Genomic DNA, 21,879 nt, shown 5'->3' with positions numbered 1-21,879 from the left:
AAAATTCACTCACATTTTCACTCAGATGCTTTAAAAAGCAGCGTTTTGACTTACTATTGTAAAAAAAATATTGAAAAAATCATTTTGTGTAGAAAACGAGAGCTCAAGCTGCCTTCACTTCCAATGGTATGATGTTTTCAACTGGGTGTCACACAGCTTAAACCAGAATGAATTTATTTTAATTATCTTTAAAGCATTCTTATTTTCAAACAAGAAAAACATCATGAGCGGCACTGAATATTTCTAATGAGTTTGCATCGTGTTCTTTTCTGGTCTGAATTATTTATTAGACTGATGAGCTGGAGGTCACACGTGGGTCACATAAACGGCAGCTGTGTATCTATAGACAATCAAAGTGGTTGCTCTCCATCTAACTTGGGTGCTGCTCCAAAGCTTGAAGAGAAACCAGGCGTATTCATGTTCAAAGAGTGTGGACATGTGTGATGCAGAGTTCAATGGGCAACTAGAAAGTAGGATTCATCAGGAAAAGTCTTGAAGAGAGAGGAGACAAATGATGTTTTCCATCACAGATGGGACACAGATGGAAAATCATTTATCAGAGGTGGTAAATAACAACTGCAATTAGTCCGCAGATGGCGTCCAACTGCCTTGATGCTCCCTCCAGCTCAACTTCCTGCTGCCTGCCGGTGCGCCACACAGCAGAGGGAACCAGAGCGGTAGTTAAGAAAACACAATGACTTTGCTGAACAATGGAAACTGAAATATTAGTGTTGGACTACTGTGATGTCAAGGCTTGTTTGGTTGGATTCACTCGAAGAGTCCCTGAACTTTGGCTGTTTGTGGACAGACAAAACGTTACTGTCTTATCTGAAGAAGTTTTTCAAAGGGACTGATCTGTATCGACAGATCAGCAGCCGTCTTCCTCTCGCCACGCCGGCGGTTTCATCTGCGTCAGGCAGGTAATGATGAACTTGTTCCACACGCATGTGATCTCTCACGTCAGACACCAAACATGTCGCTGTCGTTCCTCATTGGTTCTGATGAGACCTCACAGGTTCGCAGCACAACCCTGAATGATTTAATAGATGTCAGCGCTCCAGATGCAGGGACGCTGAAGACTCCTGTGGTCATGTGACTCCACAGCGTGCTCCAACAAGACCCGGTTCTCAACTTCCACAAAGTTCTTTTTACCCTCATATGCCGAGCTGAAGCTTCCAGTGTACGTCGGAAATAAGAATTTGTCAAATGTGTGGCTCAACTACAGAGAAGCCATATTCAAAGTTTTTATTTGGGTCGCACGTAGTGATGAACGCAGAGAGAATTCTCTTCTGGCTTTGCTCTGAAGAATTCTTTTCTTTTCGCAGGCTCACTGGCAGACATGGCTTTTATCAGAAGTCAGAAATAAAGTTGAGTTCAGTTCATGCTGCTTCAAATGGGATTTTTCCTTCCCTTTCTCTCCATCACTTTTGGTCGTATTTTTAATTATATTAATAATGTAAAGTCATTTTATTGACAGGACTGGAGTTTTCCATTATTTTATTATCTATGTGTTCTGTCCTTTGAGAGACACTTCCTGTCTCTTCTCTACTGTGCCTCCCTCCAGCTTCATTCAGGGCAGCTGCATGTGTTGCTGGTGCTCGCAGCTCTACCTGATTCCAGGGTGTGTTCCAGTTGTGCTTCTCAGAAATTCCCATTATGTCACCAAATCTAGCATTTCCAAGTTGGAAAATCGGAGAACCCTCACCACCCGGAGAACACGATCCAAGATGGCTTCCCCGTTTTCCAACTGAAACATGCTGAACTCGGCTTTGACGTCATTCTGGCTTCACACGTCTGAGGACACTGCGAGGATGAAGATTCCCTCTGACTCAGCAACGCACATCACTTCGTCACATACACAATGAAACAGCGAAGGAAAAACTCAAAACAAGGAATTAACCAAGAAGGCAGCAATAAACGAACACGCACAAAACCCAAATATTATCACACAACGCGGGAACAATAACACAAGAGGGAGAACTTTACCAGAAGAAGTGAAGCAGCCATCTGGCACAGCAGACCAGGAAGTTGAAGGGAAGGTTGATGAGGGGAATTGGCCTCAGCTGGGGGACGAAGACTAGACAGGAAACACATAGACAACTACAGGGGAACAACAAAATAAAAGCACAGACACGGAGCATGACATGTTTGTTATTAAACACTTTCAGATTCAAGGCTGACGGCTCAGTTCGGCATGAGAGTAAACAGCAGGAAAGTGAACATTTTCAAAATAAAACAGTGGCAAATGTCGTCAAGCTGAGAGCTACTTTTGGAGCTTTGTGAATGAAGCAAGTTGAAGCCAAGCTATGACCCAAAAGTGACGTCGTCACATCACTTCCTAGTTATTGGTTTTGGACACCAGAAAACAGCATCAGTGCAGAGTCCAGCCACTGGGATTTATGGCTCCTACTATTGAAAGCGCATCAAAAGAAGGGGTTGACTGAAAGGACACATGGCTGGGAGCACAGGGGAATATTGGCATCTTCAGTCCGCCACTATTTGTCCTTGGGAGAAAATGGGGAGTTTGAAGTATGTCAGAGCAGCGATCGCCAGAGCAGTTCCCACGGCGAACAGTCGATGACCCGCCGAGACGTGCGTGCGATTCCTCCAGCCAGCAACAAGCACACAGGCAGACGCGCACGTGATAAAGACACTCACGGGAGGCAGAAAAATCCCACTTTCAAGATCAGCGCCGCACAGTTTACTCACAAGTCCAAGGAGTAAAATCAATAAATAAATCCATGTACATACACACTTAAGATCGCTGGCTCTCTCGTGAGATTCTCTGGGGGTTTCTTCTTAATGAATCTTTCATGCGTTCTATTTGTTTTCTCTCCTCTCCACCAGAGATTCATCTGCACTTTAGTTCAAGTGAAGTGGCCTCGCTTTCTCCTACCGCTGGACCATCAATGTACCTTGGTGAGAGTTCCACTATAAAGGATAGGCAAACACACCCGGTTGTTTTCCTGGATCCTCCAGACTGAGAGATTCCCAGACGCTCCGTGTGAGCAAGACCAGTCTGCAAATGGACAAAGGCACTTTATTCCCAAAGGAGGCTGCTAAATCTGGAACAGACTCACGAAAACAAACCATCAACACACGAAAAACACTTCAATATTCATATAGTGAGATCACAACACAATAAATAACTAGAGCTTTCATCTGATGAAACTGTAAAAAAGTTATTTGGGATTTTTGAAAATACACATTAGGTATGTTTTTCTCAGTTTAGACACAATTTATTGAAGCATTTCTAAAGCAAGGCACTGGGATGTGTTGGGATACTTGATAAAGAGTTTAAAGATTTGACCGTAGTTTACTTCTTTTTTCTTTGTTTCTTTCCTGTGAGAGTGTCAGTGACACTTCATTGTAAAAATACTGTTCCATGTGAATTTGAAATGACCAATCTGTTTGTCTGAAACCTTTCTAGTTTTGAAGTGTTTTGAAAAACGGCATGTGCATCGTGAACACTTTCCACAGAGCTCTATCCACTACTGTAACTGTCAAGCAGTTTTGCTTTATAACTTTTTTTTAAATTGTCAAACTTTATTGCAGATCCAGTTTAACTGGAGTTCGTTGGACGGGATGATTAAGATATGAAGCAAAATATTAGCAACCTACCTAACGGAACGTTGGTGGCCTGAGAACCAGCACGCATGCCTGTGCTGGTCCCACATTTTATTAAGCTGCAAGTAACACAACAGCCTGCTTCAGCTGAGCAACATCTTTATGACATCCACCCGCCCCAAAAACCATCATACAAGTGTCTCGTTTTCCAGTGGCATCACCGTATCACTTTTGCAACAGGTGGCCACAGCAGACAGGCAGATTCAAATTATTCAGGACACCAGTCAATGAGATTTCCATACACCAAAGTATTTATCTATAGTAAATTAATTGGAAAAAAAAAATATATATATATATATTTTTTTTTTTTAATTTTTTTTTTTTTGTGTGTGTGTGTGTGCGTGCGTGCGTGTGTGCAATTTAAATTGTGATTCACACTCATGTCATGCTTTCTCACTGACACCTAGCGACTGGATTCTGGTATCACATATTCGTGACACTACACTCAGAGATGCAGATGAAAGCACATGATGACGAGACAACATAAAAACTGCATACTGTGACGTCCACCGCCTGCCTTTGATCTTTTGTTGCTCAGTTTACCGCATATGCAAACGTGCAGGCAGAGAGTTTTCAAGAGCTCCACTCTGGTCGGAGTTTTGAAAAGCAACTTTACATAGCTCAGTTGGCTGTTTGCGTGCGAACAAAGGAATATTTCTCGACTCTTTCAATAGCCAGATTCATCGAATGTGAGCGTGGCTCACGTGGTCGCTCGCCTTTGAATGCACACCACTTGTTGGTGACACTCCTGACAGTGATTCGATGTTTCATTGTTATCGATGAAATAATGTTTTTATGAATATTTTTCATGAATCTGCTTTGTGTCATAATTTCCGTTGTGTCTAACTTATTCAGACATGAGTGTTCAGTATAGTATATATTATTTTGCAGTTTTTCCTGTTAGAGCTGCCACTCTCGACCTTGTGTTGAAATCATAATGCAGCTGATGTAACCAGGTCTGTGACCTGGCACTGAGGCCATAGATGATAACCACAAACCCGAGTCCAGGTCACTGTGCAACAGAAGAGCGTGTGATAACTTGATGGGTGCTCAAAACAAAATCTGCTCAGTCTGTTACTGAATAACCGTCTGGGAACATTCAGGCCCTGATTCCACTTCAGTCTTGCTGGACCTTAGTCAAGGTCTTTATCTCCAGCTGTTCCTGACTACAGAGATAGTAACAGCTTCTTTGAGGTTTGTGCTGCTACAGTCTGCTCTTTGAGCACTGAATTTCTTAGTGAGAAACAAAAGTCTTATCCCACCTTTTATCATCTTACTATAGTATTATTGCCACAGTAATTGGAGAGATAGACTCCCTGGTTTTCTGAGAACAATTAATAATTGTGTTGTAATTATCGTAATAACATTGTAATTAATTAATCGTAATGAACTTGTTAAAGTCCCACCACTGATTTATTCCCATGGTTTTCTACAAACTTACTACCGGGTTTTGCACTGCTTTAATGCCAACACTAGTTATGGTTTTAACTTCTTTTTCTGACTCTTTTTCCCCACTGTATGAACCTTTAGTTGACATTTTTTTAATATGATGAAACAATGACATGCTAATGTTTAACTTGAAGATTGTTGTTTTCAACTACTGACAGCCCAATAATTTCTTCCATAATCTTGCAGAACTATCAGAAATAGAACCATAAAGGCGCAGCCAAACTGCTCGCACTGTATTTCCCTCCTAATATTATCGCCCATCACAAATATTCTGTCTTCATAATCTAATGAGCAGAGTGCAGTGAGTTCAGTCGGACAGTGGGTGGCAGTAGCAGCACGGGGCTTCGATAACACGGACACGAAGAAGAGGCAGCTTTAGGGAAGTGAATGAGAAAAGATTCAAAACATTATCACATTTACAGTTTGTCTCCACAGTTCCTTGGAAGTTGATTTATGGCAGTGATTCGAGTGTATGTTGAGTATTATTTCCTGTTTCTGTTTCGACTGGAACTAGAGAAATGACCTGGTTTGCCTTTCCATCATGAGTTTGCATCACTCTGCTCATTTATTTATTTAAAGAAGTTGAACTTTTGTCCAACGCATTTCTTTTTGTCTGATTCAATGACCTTTGCGTTTACGCTGCATTATATATGAACAAGTCCGCCTCCACCTGAACCTGTTCTGTGCATCCTCCCAAGTCACACCTTCTTGGCTGCTTTGTTTCTGAAAGTCTTTGCCTCCTGATCGTCAAATCTGTCGGCGTTGCTTGCTGTAGAACAGTGCAAATGGACTAGTCCCAGGCTCTTGTGTGTGCCATGATGACGTAGGAACTGTGTGAAGGGTCATGAAGGTCAGCATGGTGTTATATCAGCATGCTCTCCGCCTTCACAGGACAGAGGTTTGCAGCTGCATGACGCAATGCTGTGCAAGCGACAAATACCAGCGCACGCTTAGTACAGGTCAGCACAACTCTGCTGCTGAGAGACACGAGAAACACCAGCTGTCTGCTTCGCTGCCACTCCAATGACAGTGAGTATGTTTTCTCTCTTCCTCCTCACCTCACGTCGCCTCCACCGCCTGCTTGTAAAAATTATCAGTGACCCTGAATTTAAAATGACTTTTGCCCCCTGATGAATATTCATGCCGTCGCCCTCCTCCGCGTCCCCCGTCCCCAGATTGGACACTTACTGACCACCTCCTTTAAGCTTCAGATATTTAGGTAGCTGCAACATAGGGTGATGAGACTTTTGTTAAAGTCCAGGCCCAGAGCTTGTCGAACTGTTTTTTAATTAAACTGGTGCTGCTTCAGTCCAACAAAATGGAAAAAGGTATGACACAATATGGCACTATATAAATATACAAATACTTCAGTTAAGATGTTTTAACTCCATTTCAACTCACATTTACCCTCCTACTTCAGTTGCTGTACTGTGATGCTGGAATGTCGTCAAACTGCTGTTCCAGATTTGAATACACAGACTCACTCCCAGACTTCAGTTCCCAGCTCAAACACATCTATTTTGTTGCCCATTTACTGTTGTTTTAAAACATTAGTCTGCTCTCTGGTGGTCTGGGTTAGGGCTATAGCAGTGTTGAACATGTACAGTGTCCTTGAGTGTTTAGAAAGACTTTTTGATAAAATATTGAATAATATTATTCTTATTATTACTACTACTACTGTTACTACAAAAAAAGTATATTGTGATATAGTGTATGTGATAAATGGTTTTGAATGTCACAAGTTTGGATCTATGTTTCACAATTGATTGAGTTGAGGTGGATATTTTATAACTTCTCATGTTGCTTGTCTATTACTTTTATTATGGTATATGTTTCCAGCGACACATGGGACTAATTCCCTTTCTCAGATGCTTAAAACTGTTTCCTTTTCTCAAAGTTAAAGCTTGTGCTTTCTCTCTGCGAGGGCTATATTAAGCAACAAATACCTCAAAATAGACGTTCTTCTCATTTCTACATTGACTCGTACGGCGGTGATGTGTTTGTGCTTTTACGTTGCATGTTTAAATGCCTTGTTTACTTAGTCTTGATCACCAATTGACAACAGCAAGTTGAATAATTTGTTTGGACAATAAGCACGCAGATTTGATTCGCTGAAATGGAACGTGACACTTGGCTTCTCCAACCATGAACGTTCTCGTTCAAGTTCGTGACAACATGACAGTGTTTTGGAAGGAGCACTCCAGAGACGCGACAGTGGAGGAGATGATGCTGGACTCCCGCGCAAAAGAGCTGACTCAGCAGGAGATGCCCGAAATCCTATCCATGCTGCCGGACCTGACTGGATTGAAAGTGCTGGAGCTCGGTGCTGGCATTGGGTGAGCAGAGAGGAATTCTAAATGTCATTTCAGATCGCTTTTATTTCATGAACGGTTCATTTTGTGGAGCAGCATGTGATGGGTATTTTCTCGTGTGACGCTGATGCCTGTATTTACAGTCGATACACCAAGCATTTGCTGACCAAAGCCGAGCATGTGACTGCTGTGGACTTCATGGAGAGCTTTGTGGAGAAGAACAGGGAGAACAATGGGCACCATGGCAACGCTACCTTTGTACAAGCAGATGTCACAAAGCTGGAACTGCCCCAGAACAGGTTGGAAATTGTTGGTTGTCGTTTTTTCAAAACTTTAGCATTAAGTTTGTTTAACCTTTATTTTGGTCAGTTGAGAACCAGTTCTCCTCCACACCGACGGCCGAGAGCTTGAGGGCCAGACAGCAAAACAAAGAGAAACATAAGCCAAAAAGCAAAGCTGAACCGTGCAGTTGAGGCCACTTAAGCTTTGTAGTTGAACTACGTAGCTTAACTCTAATGTGTTGTTGCTAGCTGGTCATTACCAAGTACTTTTAAAGCAGCTTCCCCAACACTGCTACAAACTCACAATGATCACACAATGAGGTAGATGTGTGATGAGTCTGGCACTGGATGTTGACTGGTCAGTTGTAATACAAACACATGCACTGCCGTAACGTATCAACAAATAACTAAAACTGGGCGTAGAACTCCATAACCTGCAATTCCGTACTGTCCTCAGGTTTTTCTTGTTGCTCTGCAACAAAGTGTCACTTGTCCGTTTCTATCCTTTGACTTTTGTTGATTTCATCCACAGGTGTACACAATATTTGACTTGGCTTGTTACGGTATTGACCTACTGCCGGTGTAAATGTAACAGGATGAAAATGAAATAAACATTCATTCATTCAATACATACACAAAAGAGCCGGGTGTGAAGCTCAATAGAAACTTCTTTCCCTGAATTTACGCCCACCATTTTAGCCCCTGGAGGCTAATTTTAGCATTGAGCTTCTCTGTGGTTAAAGCTAGTGCTGGGTAGATGAGGTATCATGAAACAGTACTGCAGAGTTGGTGAAACAGTGTCCTCATTTTCTGAGGCCACTAGATGGCGCCCTTGGTCTAGAAATGATGTGAGGTTTCATTGAGTTAGTTGTTCAAGTCTGCATGTGTTGCATCAGACAGTGCCATCTGGTGGCCGATGAAAATCAGAGCACTGTTTCATGAACCTCACTGACCCTTCAGAACTGCGTCATGAGACCTCATCTACCCATCAAGCAAGGGAGGTACAGTATATTTCATGGCTATTCAAATCAATGTAAAATGACAATTGTTTTGTGATTGTGACTCAGTTTTGATTTGACTAGACCCGATGCCCTATGTCCCTATTTGTTGTCTTGTTAATGTCTGTACTTCCCACCACTCCATAATGCACTGCAGCAAGTCAAAGATATGTTCAACAAGCACTCATCCAAACAGTCATGAGAGTGTCAACCAGCACTCACATTTCCTCCCTCCTCTCTCCAGCATCGACTTCATCTTCTCCAACTGGCTCCTCATGTATGTGAGTGACGAGGAGCTCCTCAGCTTGTTGGGCAAAATGCTGTCGTGGCTGCGACCAGGCGGCTCACTCTTCTTCAGAGAGTCCTGCAACCACCGCTCAGGTGAGGCCTCACTGAAGGAGCAGCCCTCAGTTCCAGGTTCCACTGAAGCAACCAGCGTGTTGTGAAATCCACTGCAGGCGACAGCAAGAGGGATTTCAACCCCACCTGCTACCGCACCGAGGCGCAGTACAGCCAGCTGATATCGGCGGCTCAAATGCAGGAAACACCAGAGCACAGATTCGGCTTTGACGTAGTCATGAAGAGGAGAGTTCAGGCGTATATCCAGGTGGGAAGATTCATGCGACAGACTCGACATGGTGTCCACTCATTCAGGAAGTGCATGATAACTCTCACTCGCAAGGCTGTTCCACTGAAGTATTATATTTAAAAGAAGACAGTCCTCTATTTTGCTGACCTCCATCATAGCATCTTAAAATATGCAGTGCACTAAGGGCTTGTGCTGTACTCCAGATGAAGAACAATCCCAATCAGATCTGCTGGCTTCTGGAGAAGGTGCCTCGGGCTTCAGGCTCCCAGAGTGGATTCACGTCCTTCCAGCACTTCCTGGACAACAAGCAGTACACCAGCCGAGGCATCCTGCGCTACGAGAAGATGTTCGGTTCTGGCTACGTCAGCACAGGCGGGCCCAGCACCACCAAGGTACCAGAGTGAAGATGCAAGATGCAGTGACGTGGTTTGAAACTCAGAGTCAAGACGTGTCTGATGATCAGCTTGTGACTCCTGGTTGGATTGTTTCTCTGTGGTGGGTCAATGACCTGACTGTTCGGCAGAAATGTAGGTTTACTTTTTAAATTGTTTTTGCATTTTCTTTTGTGTGAACTTTTTTCAGCATTTTCAGTTATATTTCAAACATAATTTTGTTTTTTGTTTTGCTTTTGTGTTTTTTATTCTTTTCTCATTTCTTTTGTTATTTTGTATTATTGCATTGTTTCCTCAGATATATTATTGTTGTTGTTGCTGTTTTGGATCAAATCTTACATCCTCTTTGAGTAGCTTTTTATCAAAATAATAGCTTAAAGTTGCTTTGAGGTAATAGGTGTATGCTGAGGAAATAAATAAAATAATAGATTAGTCTATATTGCCTTTATGACCACTAAAAATAATAAAAACAGAAATTGAATGTGGACATAGTCTGTCCATTAATGACCCACAAGGAAAAAGAAATTTCATGACCTGACTTTTCCCCAACAGGAGTTCGTCGACATGCTGAACTTGAAGCCGGGTCAGAAGGTTCTGGATGTTGGTTGTGGAATTGGGGGCGGAGACTTTTACATGGCCAAGGTCAGGAACCTTTGGAACAAATCCAAATAAAAAGATTTGAAAAAATCATCAAGACTGTAATTAAAGATAAGAATAATCTTTTGTGTTTTAGACCTTCGGGGTGGAAGTGCTTGGCTTGGACCTCTCAGAGAACATGGTGGACATCGCCATGCAGAGGGCCATCAATCAGGGAGTCGCATCTGTACGGGAAAAACGTTCCACCATAAGTTAGTTTGGTCGAAAGTGAAGAGCTTGGTTTGTTCAACTTCCAGGTCCAATTTGAAGTGGCTGATGCCACAAAGAGAAACTTCCCAGCAGGTTCCTTTGACGTCATCTACAGCAGGGACACCATCCTGCACATCGCCGACAAGCTCGCCCTCTTCAAACGTTTCCATGTGAGTTCGCGCCCACCATTCACCGATGCACCTCAGTTGAAGGCTTCTGAAAAGGAATGTTTGTGTCTAGACTTGGTTGAAACCAGGAGGGAAACTTCTCATCAGTGACTACTGCTGTGGTGAGAAACCATGGTCACCAGAGTTCAGGGCTTACGTCAAGCAGAGAGGCTACATCCTGTACACGCCAGCTCAGTATGGAAAGGTAAGTTGTATTTGGCTGGAATACTCTGAACTTTTCTTTTTTTAATCAAAAGTCATGACTGTACGAGGGATATCGAGTGGAAATCGGTTTGTGTTTTGTGTGTCACTTCCCTCTGCAGTACATTGAGCAGGCAGGCTTCAAAAACGTTCTGGCCGAAGACCGGACCAAGCAGTTCGTCCATGTGATCGAGACGGAGCTTCAGAGAGCAGAAGCTATCAAGAGGGAATTTATTGCGGTGAGGGTGTGATGGAACACAAACAGAGCAGCAGAAATTGAAATGAGATTGGCAGAGGTCGACTGAGCGCTGCAGAGAGAGAAGCTCATGGGTGGTGTTGACCAGCACGTGTGGATGATGGAGAGACAAACAGGGATGGATTAGTTAGAGACAATGACAGGAACAAACACATGGCTCACGATGATATTAAGTTACACAGTAAAGAAAGTAAATCACAAGTCTGAAAGATGAACAATACATACAGCTTGTAGAAACAGCTGCATAACGGTGCTCATGTTGTTTTTCAGGAATTCTCAGAGGAGGATTATTTCGCAATTGTTGACGGCTGGAGTGCAAAGCTGCAGCGATCCAACAGTGGAGAGCAACGTTGGGGCCTATTTTATGCAACAAGGGACTGAAATAAATTTTAAATAACACGGCAAACATTGTGGTTGCTTCTTTTCTTTAAAAAAAGAAATCCAGAATAGACATTAGCAATTAGCCCTCTGCTCTTCAGTGGCACGGAGGTTATCTAGTTTTTAATGACGTAAACTTGATTTGTCATCAAAAGATGTCCGAAATTTAGATGATTTTTGTAACATTAAAATGATGTGGATATTTTCTCTTCCATTAAAAGACGTGTTTGTATTTTATTTTTTTTAAGTTCCATATTGTTTATTTTTTCCTGAATCAAATCTTAGACCCTCATTGAGTAGCATTGCATCAAAATAATATCTTACAGTTGCTTTAAAGTCATTTGTATTAGCTATAAATGTTTAAAAGAAATACGCTGAGCAGAAAAAAATTAAATTCATAATAATAACAGACAAAAACAGCTGGCAGTGACGGTGATAGTTGGATCAAAAGACACATCACTTTGGTTTGCTTTCAAATATTTGGCTGTGTGTGCTTGAGTTCGAACCGTTTTCTAAATCACCTTAATACAAAACAATATGTTTTCAACTTGAATTAGAAGAGAACTGAGAAGAACAGTTCTCTTCACTCAAGTCCATTTTTAGTGCATCAGTTGCATAAGTTGCCATATTTCACTTCACTAAAGCCTTTCGCTTAAGATTCTACTGTTTATTTTCATTGTAGGTGGCGCTATGACTTTGGCATGTGTGTCACAAATATATCATTTTAAAAAGGTGCTTTGGGTGACGAGGTGAACCAGTCGCTCTCAATACAGGACAAACACAAACAGTTAAAAACGTTGGGCACCGCTGGTGTAAACATGCTGTTGATCCTTCAAGGAAATGCTGAATAACAGCTCCAAATACTGGTGAAAGTGATATCCTCCCCGCAAGTGATATAAAAATGATCGGTTATCTCAGATTTCCAGAAAACACACACCCAATAAAACCGTCACATTTCCATTCATCATCGCGGTGACTGAAGAGCGACGATTATTGAAGGTGGTTTTCAGAAGAATAATTCTTCCACGCCATATTTTACTACACAATATTTGAGAGTAAAATTGTGTTGATGCTGCTTATAGAAGTTAATACAGGTAGTAGAAGGTTCTTCTGTTGACTGATCTCCAAGTGTCTGTGGGGTGTAGGAATTCTTTTTGTCCACCAGATGGCAGCATTCGAGTGCAATTTTGCGCCTTTGCGACTACATTCACTTGGACGACGTGAGCTCAGATGTGAACTCAGAGCAAAGGTCACGTTAATGCTATTATTACAGCTTTTTTTTAATTAGTCAACACTTTCTTAAAATGAATACATTCTTGGAAAAAATATATCTTGATCAAATAAAAATGTGTTGCTGACAAATGAAGTATGACGTCATGTCCAAGACTCGTCTGCTTGAGCGCAAGTGATCCAAACGTTGGAAGCAACTTTGGCTCATTCACTATCCTCTCTGATGCTTGATCTGGAATGGCAAAGGCCTCTGGCCACTTTGTGAAATAGTATACAGCAACCAGGACAAAACTATTTCCTTAGTGGGTGAGAGGACATGGACCCATTACATCATCTACTCCCAGCTCCCACTGCTGGCTGTTGAAGCTGGGCATGGGACCGACCCGTCTGGGCCGTTGCATGCTGAGCAGTGGTCCCATCGCCCACAGAAGTTCTCCACATCTCACCTCTGCTGACCCCAACAGAACCCTTGTTGGGTCTGACCCCAAAATGCCCAGAGAGAATGAAAGCACTGCTTGCCTAAGAGTTTTAGGAACCATGATCTGCCACCTTACTTCTCTGTGCTCGGCTCTTTCCAGGCTCATCCTCAGAGCCTCAAATTTCTCCATCCACTGCACCTTGTCTTGGCTCTGCTGTGCTCTCCACTCTGTGTTTCTTCCTTTCTGTGATCTGCCTCCCTCTTTCCACAATATCATCACTTGCACCGGGCCGTCGAAACACGTTGTCATGTCTGGCGCCCGCCCGGTGTTCCACTTTGAAGATGTATGGGGTGAGATCTTCAAACCATGGTGCAGTCTGGCCTTCGGGTTCCTTGAAGGCATCGTGAATACAGCAAAGACTGGTGTAAAGATGTAGCAATTGCTAGCTGAGTCGTTTCCATTTCAGTGGCGGCTGCAGATGACGCTGGCGCAGCTGCAGCTCTTTAACAGCACATCTGCTGGCTTTTGCCGTATAGCGGCTTGTGATTAAATCTTCAAAGGTGGAATAAATTTGTGGTGTTTCCATCCCTCGCTGGCTTATTTTTGTGGTAAACTTTGCATACAGGACAAGTCTGATCGAAGTCACTCGCAGAGAAGCCAAACCAGTTCCACAGAACAAACGACGAACCACGTTTCACAACAAGTTGCTCTGGACTACTTGCATCAGCGCCGCTGTTAGGTAATAACTGACTTTAATTCATTGAACCGTGTAAATATTGAGCCAAATAAATATTCTACCAGCCATTTCAGTTGCCAGTATAATTGTTTGTACCCCCTTTTTGTAGGCATACATAACTGAATAAGATTCAGTATTCAGTGTGGAGTAGTCCCATCATTTGTTTATCTCTATAGTTTTATATTGTTTTAAGAGGATTCCCCAAGAGCTGCAGCACTCACAAGATCCCTGGGGAAGATGATTTCAAGGGGTCTCCAGCCTCTGTCCATAGTGGATGGCCAAGGTTTCAAAGGATTTGTGACCCACAATATAAACTCCCAGGAAGAAAATAAGTGACAGAGACTGTTCTTGTTAAGATGTTTGAAGAATGTAAAGGCTTCAGGCTCTGCTACTTCAGAGTCCTGCTCTCCCACATCCAGAAATATCAAAGGCAGGGATTATGAACTCATTCTGACAGGCACGTTTCGTCAGGACAACATCACTGGTCAGCTGTCGGTGATGTGCTCATTGAATGTCGGTACTCTAGAAGAAAAAGTCATTCCCTGAGAAAGGGATGTGCTGGTCAAATCAAGCGACCCAACCCTGAGCGAACTGTCGGTGAGATGCCTGGGAACCTGCCACTTCTGTACTGGCAGAGAGACTTTTCAAAGGCAGGAGAGCTTCTGAGCAAAACAGTATTTTCATAATAACATAACATGAATTACATTTATAGTGGTTCTTAATAATAAAAGAATATTTTTTTCAGAGTAACTAAATAAACAACTTACTCATCCTTGCATTCTTAAGGCAGCTATGATTAGGTGTCGTCGCATACATATCGGTATCACTGATGCCAGCCTGAATATGACTCGGATCGGAAAGGAAATGAGTGGGTCGCACATCACTAGCACCCACGAGAGCTCCTCTTTCTTCCAGACCAAGCGGTAGCGAACATGCTAAAGCATCACCTCTAAGGAAAAAGAGCTAGCTGAAGTCTGCCTTACCAGAGCAGTTTGGTGGCTTCACGAGGAGCTGCACACCCTTGGAACCATAGTCGCCATTTGCATTTCCATCATTGGCTGCAGAAAGTACCTCACCTCTGTACATGCTCCGGCCTCTGGTGGAGAAAGACCAGCTTCGGCAGCCATCTCTTCAGCCGTCTGCTTCACACGACCCTTGTGTTCCGCAACACTCCCCGCTGTATAGTCCCACATTTCTTCTTTAATCTTCCTGCGTGCTGCCCTGATTCCTATGGTCGACATGACATGACTCGCCATGTTGTCTATAGGTATCAAAGCAGCTGCAACTGACTTCAAGCTTGTTTTACTTCTGACACCAATGTGATTGATGTCAGCTGGCAGTAGACCCTCTGTCACGCGTCACCGCTGAGCTCTTAAAGGAACAGTCGCGAAAACCCAGAACGTCACAATATTGAACATGTTCAACAATGATCAACATTGTGACTCATGTTCAATATTAATGGCCATAAGAACAGAGAAACTAAGAATGTTTTTAAGATGGTTTTATATAGACTTGCACCCAGGTTTGTCATGTTTACACTGTTTTAATTTTAGGGTTTCAGCTTTGTTTTCTAGTGCTTTTTTCCCCTTTTTTCACTGTTTGAACCGTTAGTTCAACAAAGGGCAACATTTTTGTTACTATGGTGAAACAATGACACTCCAGCGTCCGTTCAGTGTTTAACTTGAAGATTGTTGTTTTCAACTACTTACTGCCCAATAATTTCCTCTATAATCTTGCAGAACTATCAGAAATAGAACCATAAAGGCGCAGCCAAACTGCTCGCACTGTATTTCCCTCCTAATATTATCGCCCATCACAAATATTCTGTCTTCATAATCTAATGAGCAGAGTGCAGTGAGTTCAGTCAGACAGTGGGTGGCAGTAGCAGCACGGGGCTTCGATAACACAGACACGAAGAAGAGGCGGCTTTGGGGAAGTGAATGAGAAAAGATTCAAAACATTATCACATTTACAGTTTGTCTCCACAGTTCCTTGGAAGTTGATTTATGGCAGTGATTATTTCCTGTTTCTGTTTTGACTGGACTGGACAAATGACCTGGTTTGCCTTTCCATTGCATCATTCTGCTCATTTAATTCATTTAAGAAGCTAAACACATTTCTCTTTGCCGATTTAATGATCATTACATTTACGCTACATTGCATATTAACAAGTCTGCCTCCACCTTAACCAGCTTCGTGCATTCTTCCAAGTCACACCCTCTTGGTTGTTGTTCCCAGACTCTTGTGTGTGCCATGATGATGTAGAAACTGAGTGAAAGGTCATGCATGTCAGCACATGCTCTCCACCTTCACAGGACAGAGGTTCGCACAACTCGGCTGCTGAGAGAGAAGAGAGACACCGGCTGTCTGTTTCGCTGCCACTCGAATGATGTGAGTACGGTTTCTCTCTTCCTCCTCACCTCGCGTCGCCTCCACTGCCTGCTTGTCAAAATTAACAGTGACCCTGAATTTAAAATGACTTAACAATAAGCACGCAGATTTGAGTGATACTTGGCTTCTCCAACCATGAACGTTCTCGTTCAAGTTCGTGACAACATGACAGAGTTTTGGAAGGAGCACTCCAGAGACGCGACAGTGGAGGAGATGATGCTGGACTCCCGCGCAAAAGAGCTGAGTCAGCAGGAGATGCCCGAAATCCTATCCATGCTGCCGGACCTGACTGGATTGAAAGTCCTGGAGCTCGGTGCTGGCATTGGGTGAGCAGAGAGGAATTCTAAATGTCGCTTTTATTTCATGAACGGTTCATTTTGTGGAGCAGCATGTGATGGGTATTTTCTCGTGTGACGCTGATGCCTGTATTTACAGTCGATACACCAAGCATTTGCTGACCAAAGCCGAGCATGTGACTGCTGTGGACTTCATGGAGAGCTTTGTGGAGAAGAACAGGGAGAACAATGGGCACCATGGCAACGCTACCTTTGTACAAGCAGATGTCACAAAGCTGGAACTGCCCCAGAACAGGTTGGAAATTGTTGGTTCTATGTCATAGAAACTCCACTCCGAGCGCCTGCCTCGTGCCTGAGAGCGATCGATCGTTCACAAAAAAACGGCAAAACAATCTCCACAATGGCAATTCAGCATCTCACGATGAATTTGATAAACACAAGGCTCACTCGTTGCATTGGACTTGCATACATGGATAGGACAAGACCATGGCGGTGCAGCTCCACGCCGTTTGACAGGTGGAGAATTTGGTGGAGTTTGGTTCACCATCGTAGTTTAAAACTTATTTTTAATCCAAGGAACCTTGACACTGGTCGACTCTGAGTCTCTGGATCCCTGTTTCTTTTGTGAGATGGAGTGGTCCTCATAGGTTCTCTGACGCACTCGTCTGCCTTGGTTCACATCAACACATGCAGCTCTCCCGCTGCCAAGGTGACAACAGTTGGATATTGGATATTGGCAGCGGTGTCCTCTTTAGGCTTCACTGATGGCTCACACACTCTCACAGGCAGCTCTAATGCCACGAGCTGCCACCAGTTAGGGACCATCAACAAATTCTAAAGCCTCAAAGTATTAGTGAAATCTTCAGTAAGGCAATGGAACACTAGCATGTTAGGAGAGAGAATTGTGAAACGGACTGATAGTTTGTGTCATGATTTGGAGAATAGAATATGATTCTCCACATGATTTCTAATGTTTCTTCAGTAGCATCTAGGAAATGTGTCTGCTCCATAGTTCAAGTCAACTGTTCAGAGACATGAGACACAGCAGACAGACGGCTCCATTTAACCCCTAAATAAAGCTGGCAGAGCAGCCTGTCAGACACCATAGATTGAATTTCTCATCTCTACACTTGGTTAACCATTATATAGAAAGATCAACAAATCATGATGTTGGAGACAAACTCCACTAATACGTTTTATCATGAAACAGTTTCAAGAGAGACTGCAGTGTCCAACACATGGAAGAGAATGAAAATGGATTTATTGTGATGATTGTCGTTATCGACGAAATGACAACATTTATTGTGATCATTTTTTTGTCCATATCGCCCATCCCTACTCTCCACACAGGAGGGCTCCACCTCTCCCTATAAGACCCCGTGAAAAACAAAGAGAAACATAAGCCGAAAAGCAAAGCTGAACCGTGCACTTGAGGCCGCTTAAACTTTGCAGTTGAATTACGTAGCTTAACTCTAACGTGTTGTTGCTAGCTGGTCGCTACCTTGTACTAGTAAAGAAGCTTCCACAACAAAGCAACAAGCTCACGATGTACAGAGATGTGTGAGGAGTCTGCTGTTGATTGGTCGGTTGTAACGTAACCACAAGAGCAATGACATCTTACACCACGTGAGCACAAGTATTTGCTCACCCATCCAAATGATCAGAATCCAGTGTATCAAACCAAGCACCTGGGCCTGCTGACTGTTCTGACAAACATTTGTGGAAGGATGGGCCGCTCTAATGAGCTCGGTGAATTCCAGCGTGGAACAGTCATCGGATGCCACCTGTGCAACAGATCCAGTCATGACATTTCCTCGCTCTTAAATATTCCACTGTCAACTGTCAGCTTTATTATAAGAGCGTGGAAGAGTTTGGGAGCAACAGCAACTCAGCCACAGAGTGGTCGGTGAGGGGTCAGTGGATGTTGTGGCACATAGGTCAAAAAGGTCGCCGACTTTCTGCACGGTCAATTGCTACAGAGCCCCAAACTTCATGTGGCCTTCAGATTAGCTCAAGGACAGGGCGCAGAGAGCTTCATGGAATGGCTTTCCAAGGCTGAGTACTGCATCCAAGCCATACATCACCAAGTGGAATGCAAAGCGCCGGATGCCGTGGTGTAAAGCAGCCACCACTGGACTATAGAACATCTGACTTTTCCAATTGCTGATCTGACAGCCCAGTCTGTGTTTGGAGGTTGCCAGGAGAACAGTATATTAGTTAGTTCCAGTAAAAGGAACTTTGAATGCTTCCAGATACCAAGATCTTTTGGACCCTTCCATGCTCCCAAATCTTGTGGGAACAGTTTGCAGCGGGCCCCATCCTCTTCCAACGTGACTGTGCACCAGTGCACCAAGGTCAAGGTCCTTGAAGACATGGATGACGGAGTGTGGTGTGGATGAACATGACCGAGACTGAGATGAGTCCTGACAGCAGAGACTGAGAGCGAGTAGTACTCCATCACATACAAATCTGTACTATTCTAATTTTGTTCTTGTTGCTTTGCAACAAAATATCACTTGTTTTTGATGTGTTGCTATGGCAACGCACAGACATTTCTATCCTTTCCCTGTTCACGTTTGTTTATTTCATCCTGAAAATAATTCGTGCAGGTGAGAGGAATATTGTATACAATATTTGACTTGGCTTGTTACGGTATTGGCTTAATGCCTGTGTAAATGTAATAGGAGGAAAATGAAATAAACATTCATTCATTAAATACACATACAAAAGAGCAGGGTGTGAAGCTCACTAGAAATGTTATTCCCTGAATTACAGCCACCATTTTAGCCCCTGAACATCTGGTGGCCTCTGAAAAACAGGACACTGTTTCATGAAACCTCATCGACTCTTCAATACTGTGTCATGAGACCTCATCTACCCATCAAACGAGGGACGTAGGGTATATTTCACTGCTATTCAAATATATTCAGAAATACGCTTATTTTGTGATTGTGGCAGCTTTTTAAATGTATAACTAGACTGGACTAGATGCCCTATATTTCCTGTGTCATAATTCCCCAGCTCTTCTTAATGTCTAACCACTTATCCAAACAGTCATGAGAGTGTCAACCAGCACTCACATTTCCTCCCTCCTCTCTCCAGCATCGACTTCATCTTCTCCAACTGGCTCCTCATGTATGTGAGTGACGAGGAGCTCCCCAGCTTGATGGGCAAAATGCTGTCGTGGCTGCGACCAGGCGGCTCACTCTTCTTCAGAGAGTCCTGCAACCACCGCTCAGGTGAGGCCTCACTGAAGGAGCAGCCCTCAGGTCCAGGTTCCACTGAAGCAACCAGCGTGTTGTGAAATCCACTGCAGGCGACAGCAAGAGGGATTTCAACCCCACCTGCTACCGCACCGAGGCGCAGTACAGCCAGCTGATATCGGCGGCTCAAATGCAGGAAACACCAGAGCACAGATTCGGCTTTGACGTAGTCATGAAGAGGAGAGTTCAGGCGTATATCCAGGTGGGAAGATTCATGCGACAGACTCGACATGGTGTCCACTCATTCAGGAAGTGCATGATAACTCTCACTCGCAAGGCTGTTCCACTGAAGTATTATATTTACAAGAAGACAATCCTCTATTTTGCTGACCTCCATCATAGCATCTTAAAATATGCAGTGCACTAAGGGCTTGTGCTGTACTCCAGATGAAGAACAATCCCAATCAGATCTGCTGGCTTCTGGAGAAGGTGCCTCGGGCTTCAACAACAAGCAGTACACCAGCCGAGGCATCCTGCGCTACGAGAAGATGTTCGGTTCTGGCTACGTCAGCACAGGCGGGCCCAGCACCACCAAGGTACCAGAGTGAAGATGCAAGATGCAGTGACGTGGTTTGAAACTCAGAGTCAAGACGTGTCTGATGATCAGCTTGTTACTCCTGGTGGGTCAATGACCTGACTGTTCGTCAGAAATGTAGGATTATTTTTATAATAAGAAGGTTAAGTGGTTACTGTTTAGTACTGGTTTGAATTTTTTTTTTTTTTCATTTTCTTTTGTGTCAACTTTTTCCAGCCTTTTCAGTTTGATTTTAAACCTTTTTTGTTTTGCTTTCATGTTTTTTTCATCTCTTTTGTTATTTTGTATTATTGCATCGTTTCTTCGGCTTTATTCTTATTATCTTTAATTAACAGTCTCCTTCTTTTGTATTTAAAAACATAATTCACAATCAAATAAAGTAAATAAATCTTTACTTTGTATGGTTTTTTTTAGTTCCATGTGGTCTATTTTTTCCTTAATCAAATCTTACACAGCCTTAGACAGTAGCTTTGCATCAAAATAATATCTTAAAGTAATTTCCTTAAAGTAATTTCTATTAGATTCTACTGTATATTTTTATTATATATGGCGCTATGACTTTGGCGTGTGTGTCACAAATATATATTATTTTAAAAAAGCACTTTGGGTGACAAGGTCGCTCTCAATACAGGACAAACACAAACAGTTAAAAACGTTGGGCACCGCTGGTGTAAACATGCTGTTGGTCCTTCAAGGAAATGCTGAATAACAGCTCCAAATACTGGTGAAAGTGATATCCTCCCCGCAAGTGATATAAAAATGATCGGTTATCTCAGATTTCCAGAAAACACACACCCAATAAAACCGTCACATTTCCATTCATCATCGCGGTGACTGAAGAGGAATGTTTTTCTACACCATTTTTACTTGTGTTAATGCTGCGTATTGAGATAAAGTGAATAAAGGTAGTAGAAAAGTCCTTTTATTGACTGATTCCTAAACGTCTATGGGGTGTAATAATTTCTTTATCCACGAGATGGCAGCATTTAAGTGCAATTCTGCGTCAACCCTGCGCGTGAAATAGGAAACTTTTTAAGACTAAAAAGCTTTAATATCGATTTAAATAAAGAGTTGCATTTTGCTCATTCCTCGTTCCATCGTTCCTTTGCAGAATGCTGAGTGACTTAAAGGGAAAATCTCAGGTGAGAACCCGTCAAAATTCCACTGAGATTCTGAGCGCGGCCCTTCATTGTCATGCAACACCTGGCGCATCCTCTTGCGCATCGGTTGCTCCTTCCGTTGGTTTTTCTCCACTTTCGCACTTCATCATCTACTGTATAGCAACGACCGTGACACATCTGCATCGGTTGTTTTTACTTTCGTCAGCACGCGTGTGTTGCCATAGCGTTCTAGCGCCCTCACTATCTATTACTTTTATCACAATTGTTATCACATATACATTCCTGCAAACTGAATGTTGAGGTGTGCTATTAACTTGCGTAACTTCGAGGCAATGACAGTCATCCCGCTACACCCACCGATCACCCCCCACACGCCCCCGTTCTTAAATACA

The 21,879-nt window shown here is 43.0% G+C and overlaps 1 protein-coding gene and 1 pseudogene across 1 annotated transcript; both read left to right on the top strand.

Annotated features, from left to right (window-relative positions):
* Window positions 1-6,013: 6,013 nt before the first annotated feature.
* LOC128767574 (uncharacterized) lies at window positions 6,014-20,698 on the top strand (annotated as a pseudogene).
* On the top strand, window positions 7,222-11,561 carry pmt (phosphoethanolamine methyltransferase). The gene is made up of 11 exons (XM_053879684.1): window positions 7,222-7,412; window positions 7,532-7,687; window positions 8,912-9,048; window positions 9,126-9,274; window positions 9,460-9,648; window positions 10,201-10,290; window positions 10,382-10,471; window positions 10,542-10,664; window positions 10,735-10,866; window positions 10,985-11,101; window positions 11,389-11,561. Exons 1-11 carry the CDS (start codon window positions 7,222-7,224, stop codon window positions 11,497-11,499), a joined length of 1,485 nt encoding a protein of 494 aa, XP_053735659.1. The 3' UTR covers window positions 11,500-11,561.
* Window positions 20,699-21,879: the final 1,181 nt, after the last annotated feature.

Source organism: Synchiropus splendidus, chromosome 11, assembly GCF_027744825.2.
Source record: "Synchiropus splendidus isolate RoL2022-P1 chromosome 11, RoL_Sspl_1.0, whole genome shotgun sequence".
NCBI classification, from domain to species: Eukaryota; Metazoa; Chordata; class Actinopteri; order Syngnathiformes; family Callionymidae; genus Synchiropus; species Synchiropus splendidus.
This window is presented reverse-complemented; position numbering and strand designations above follow the sequence as displayed.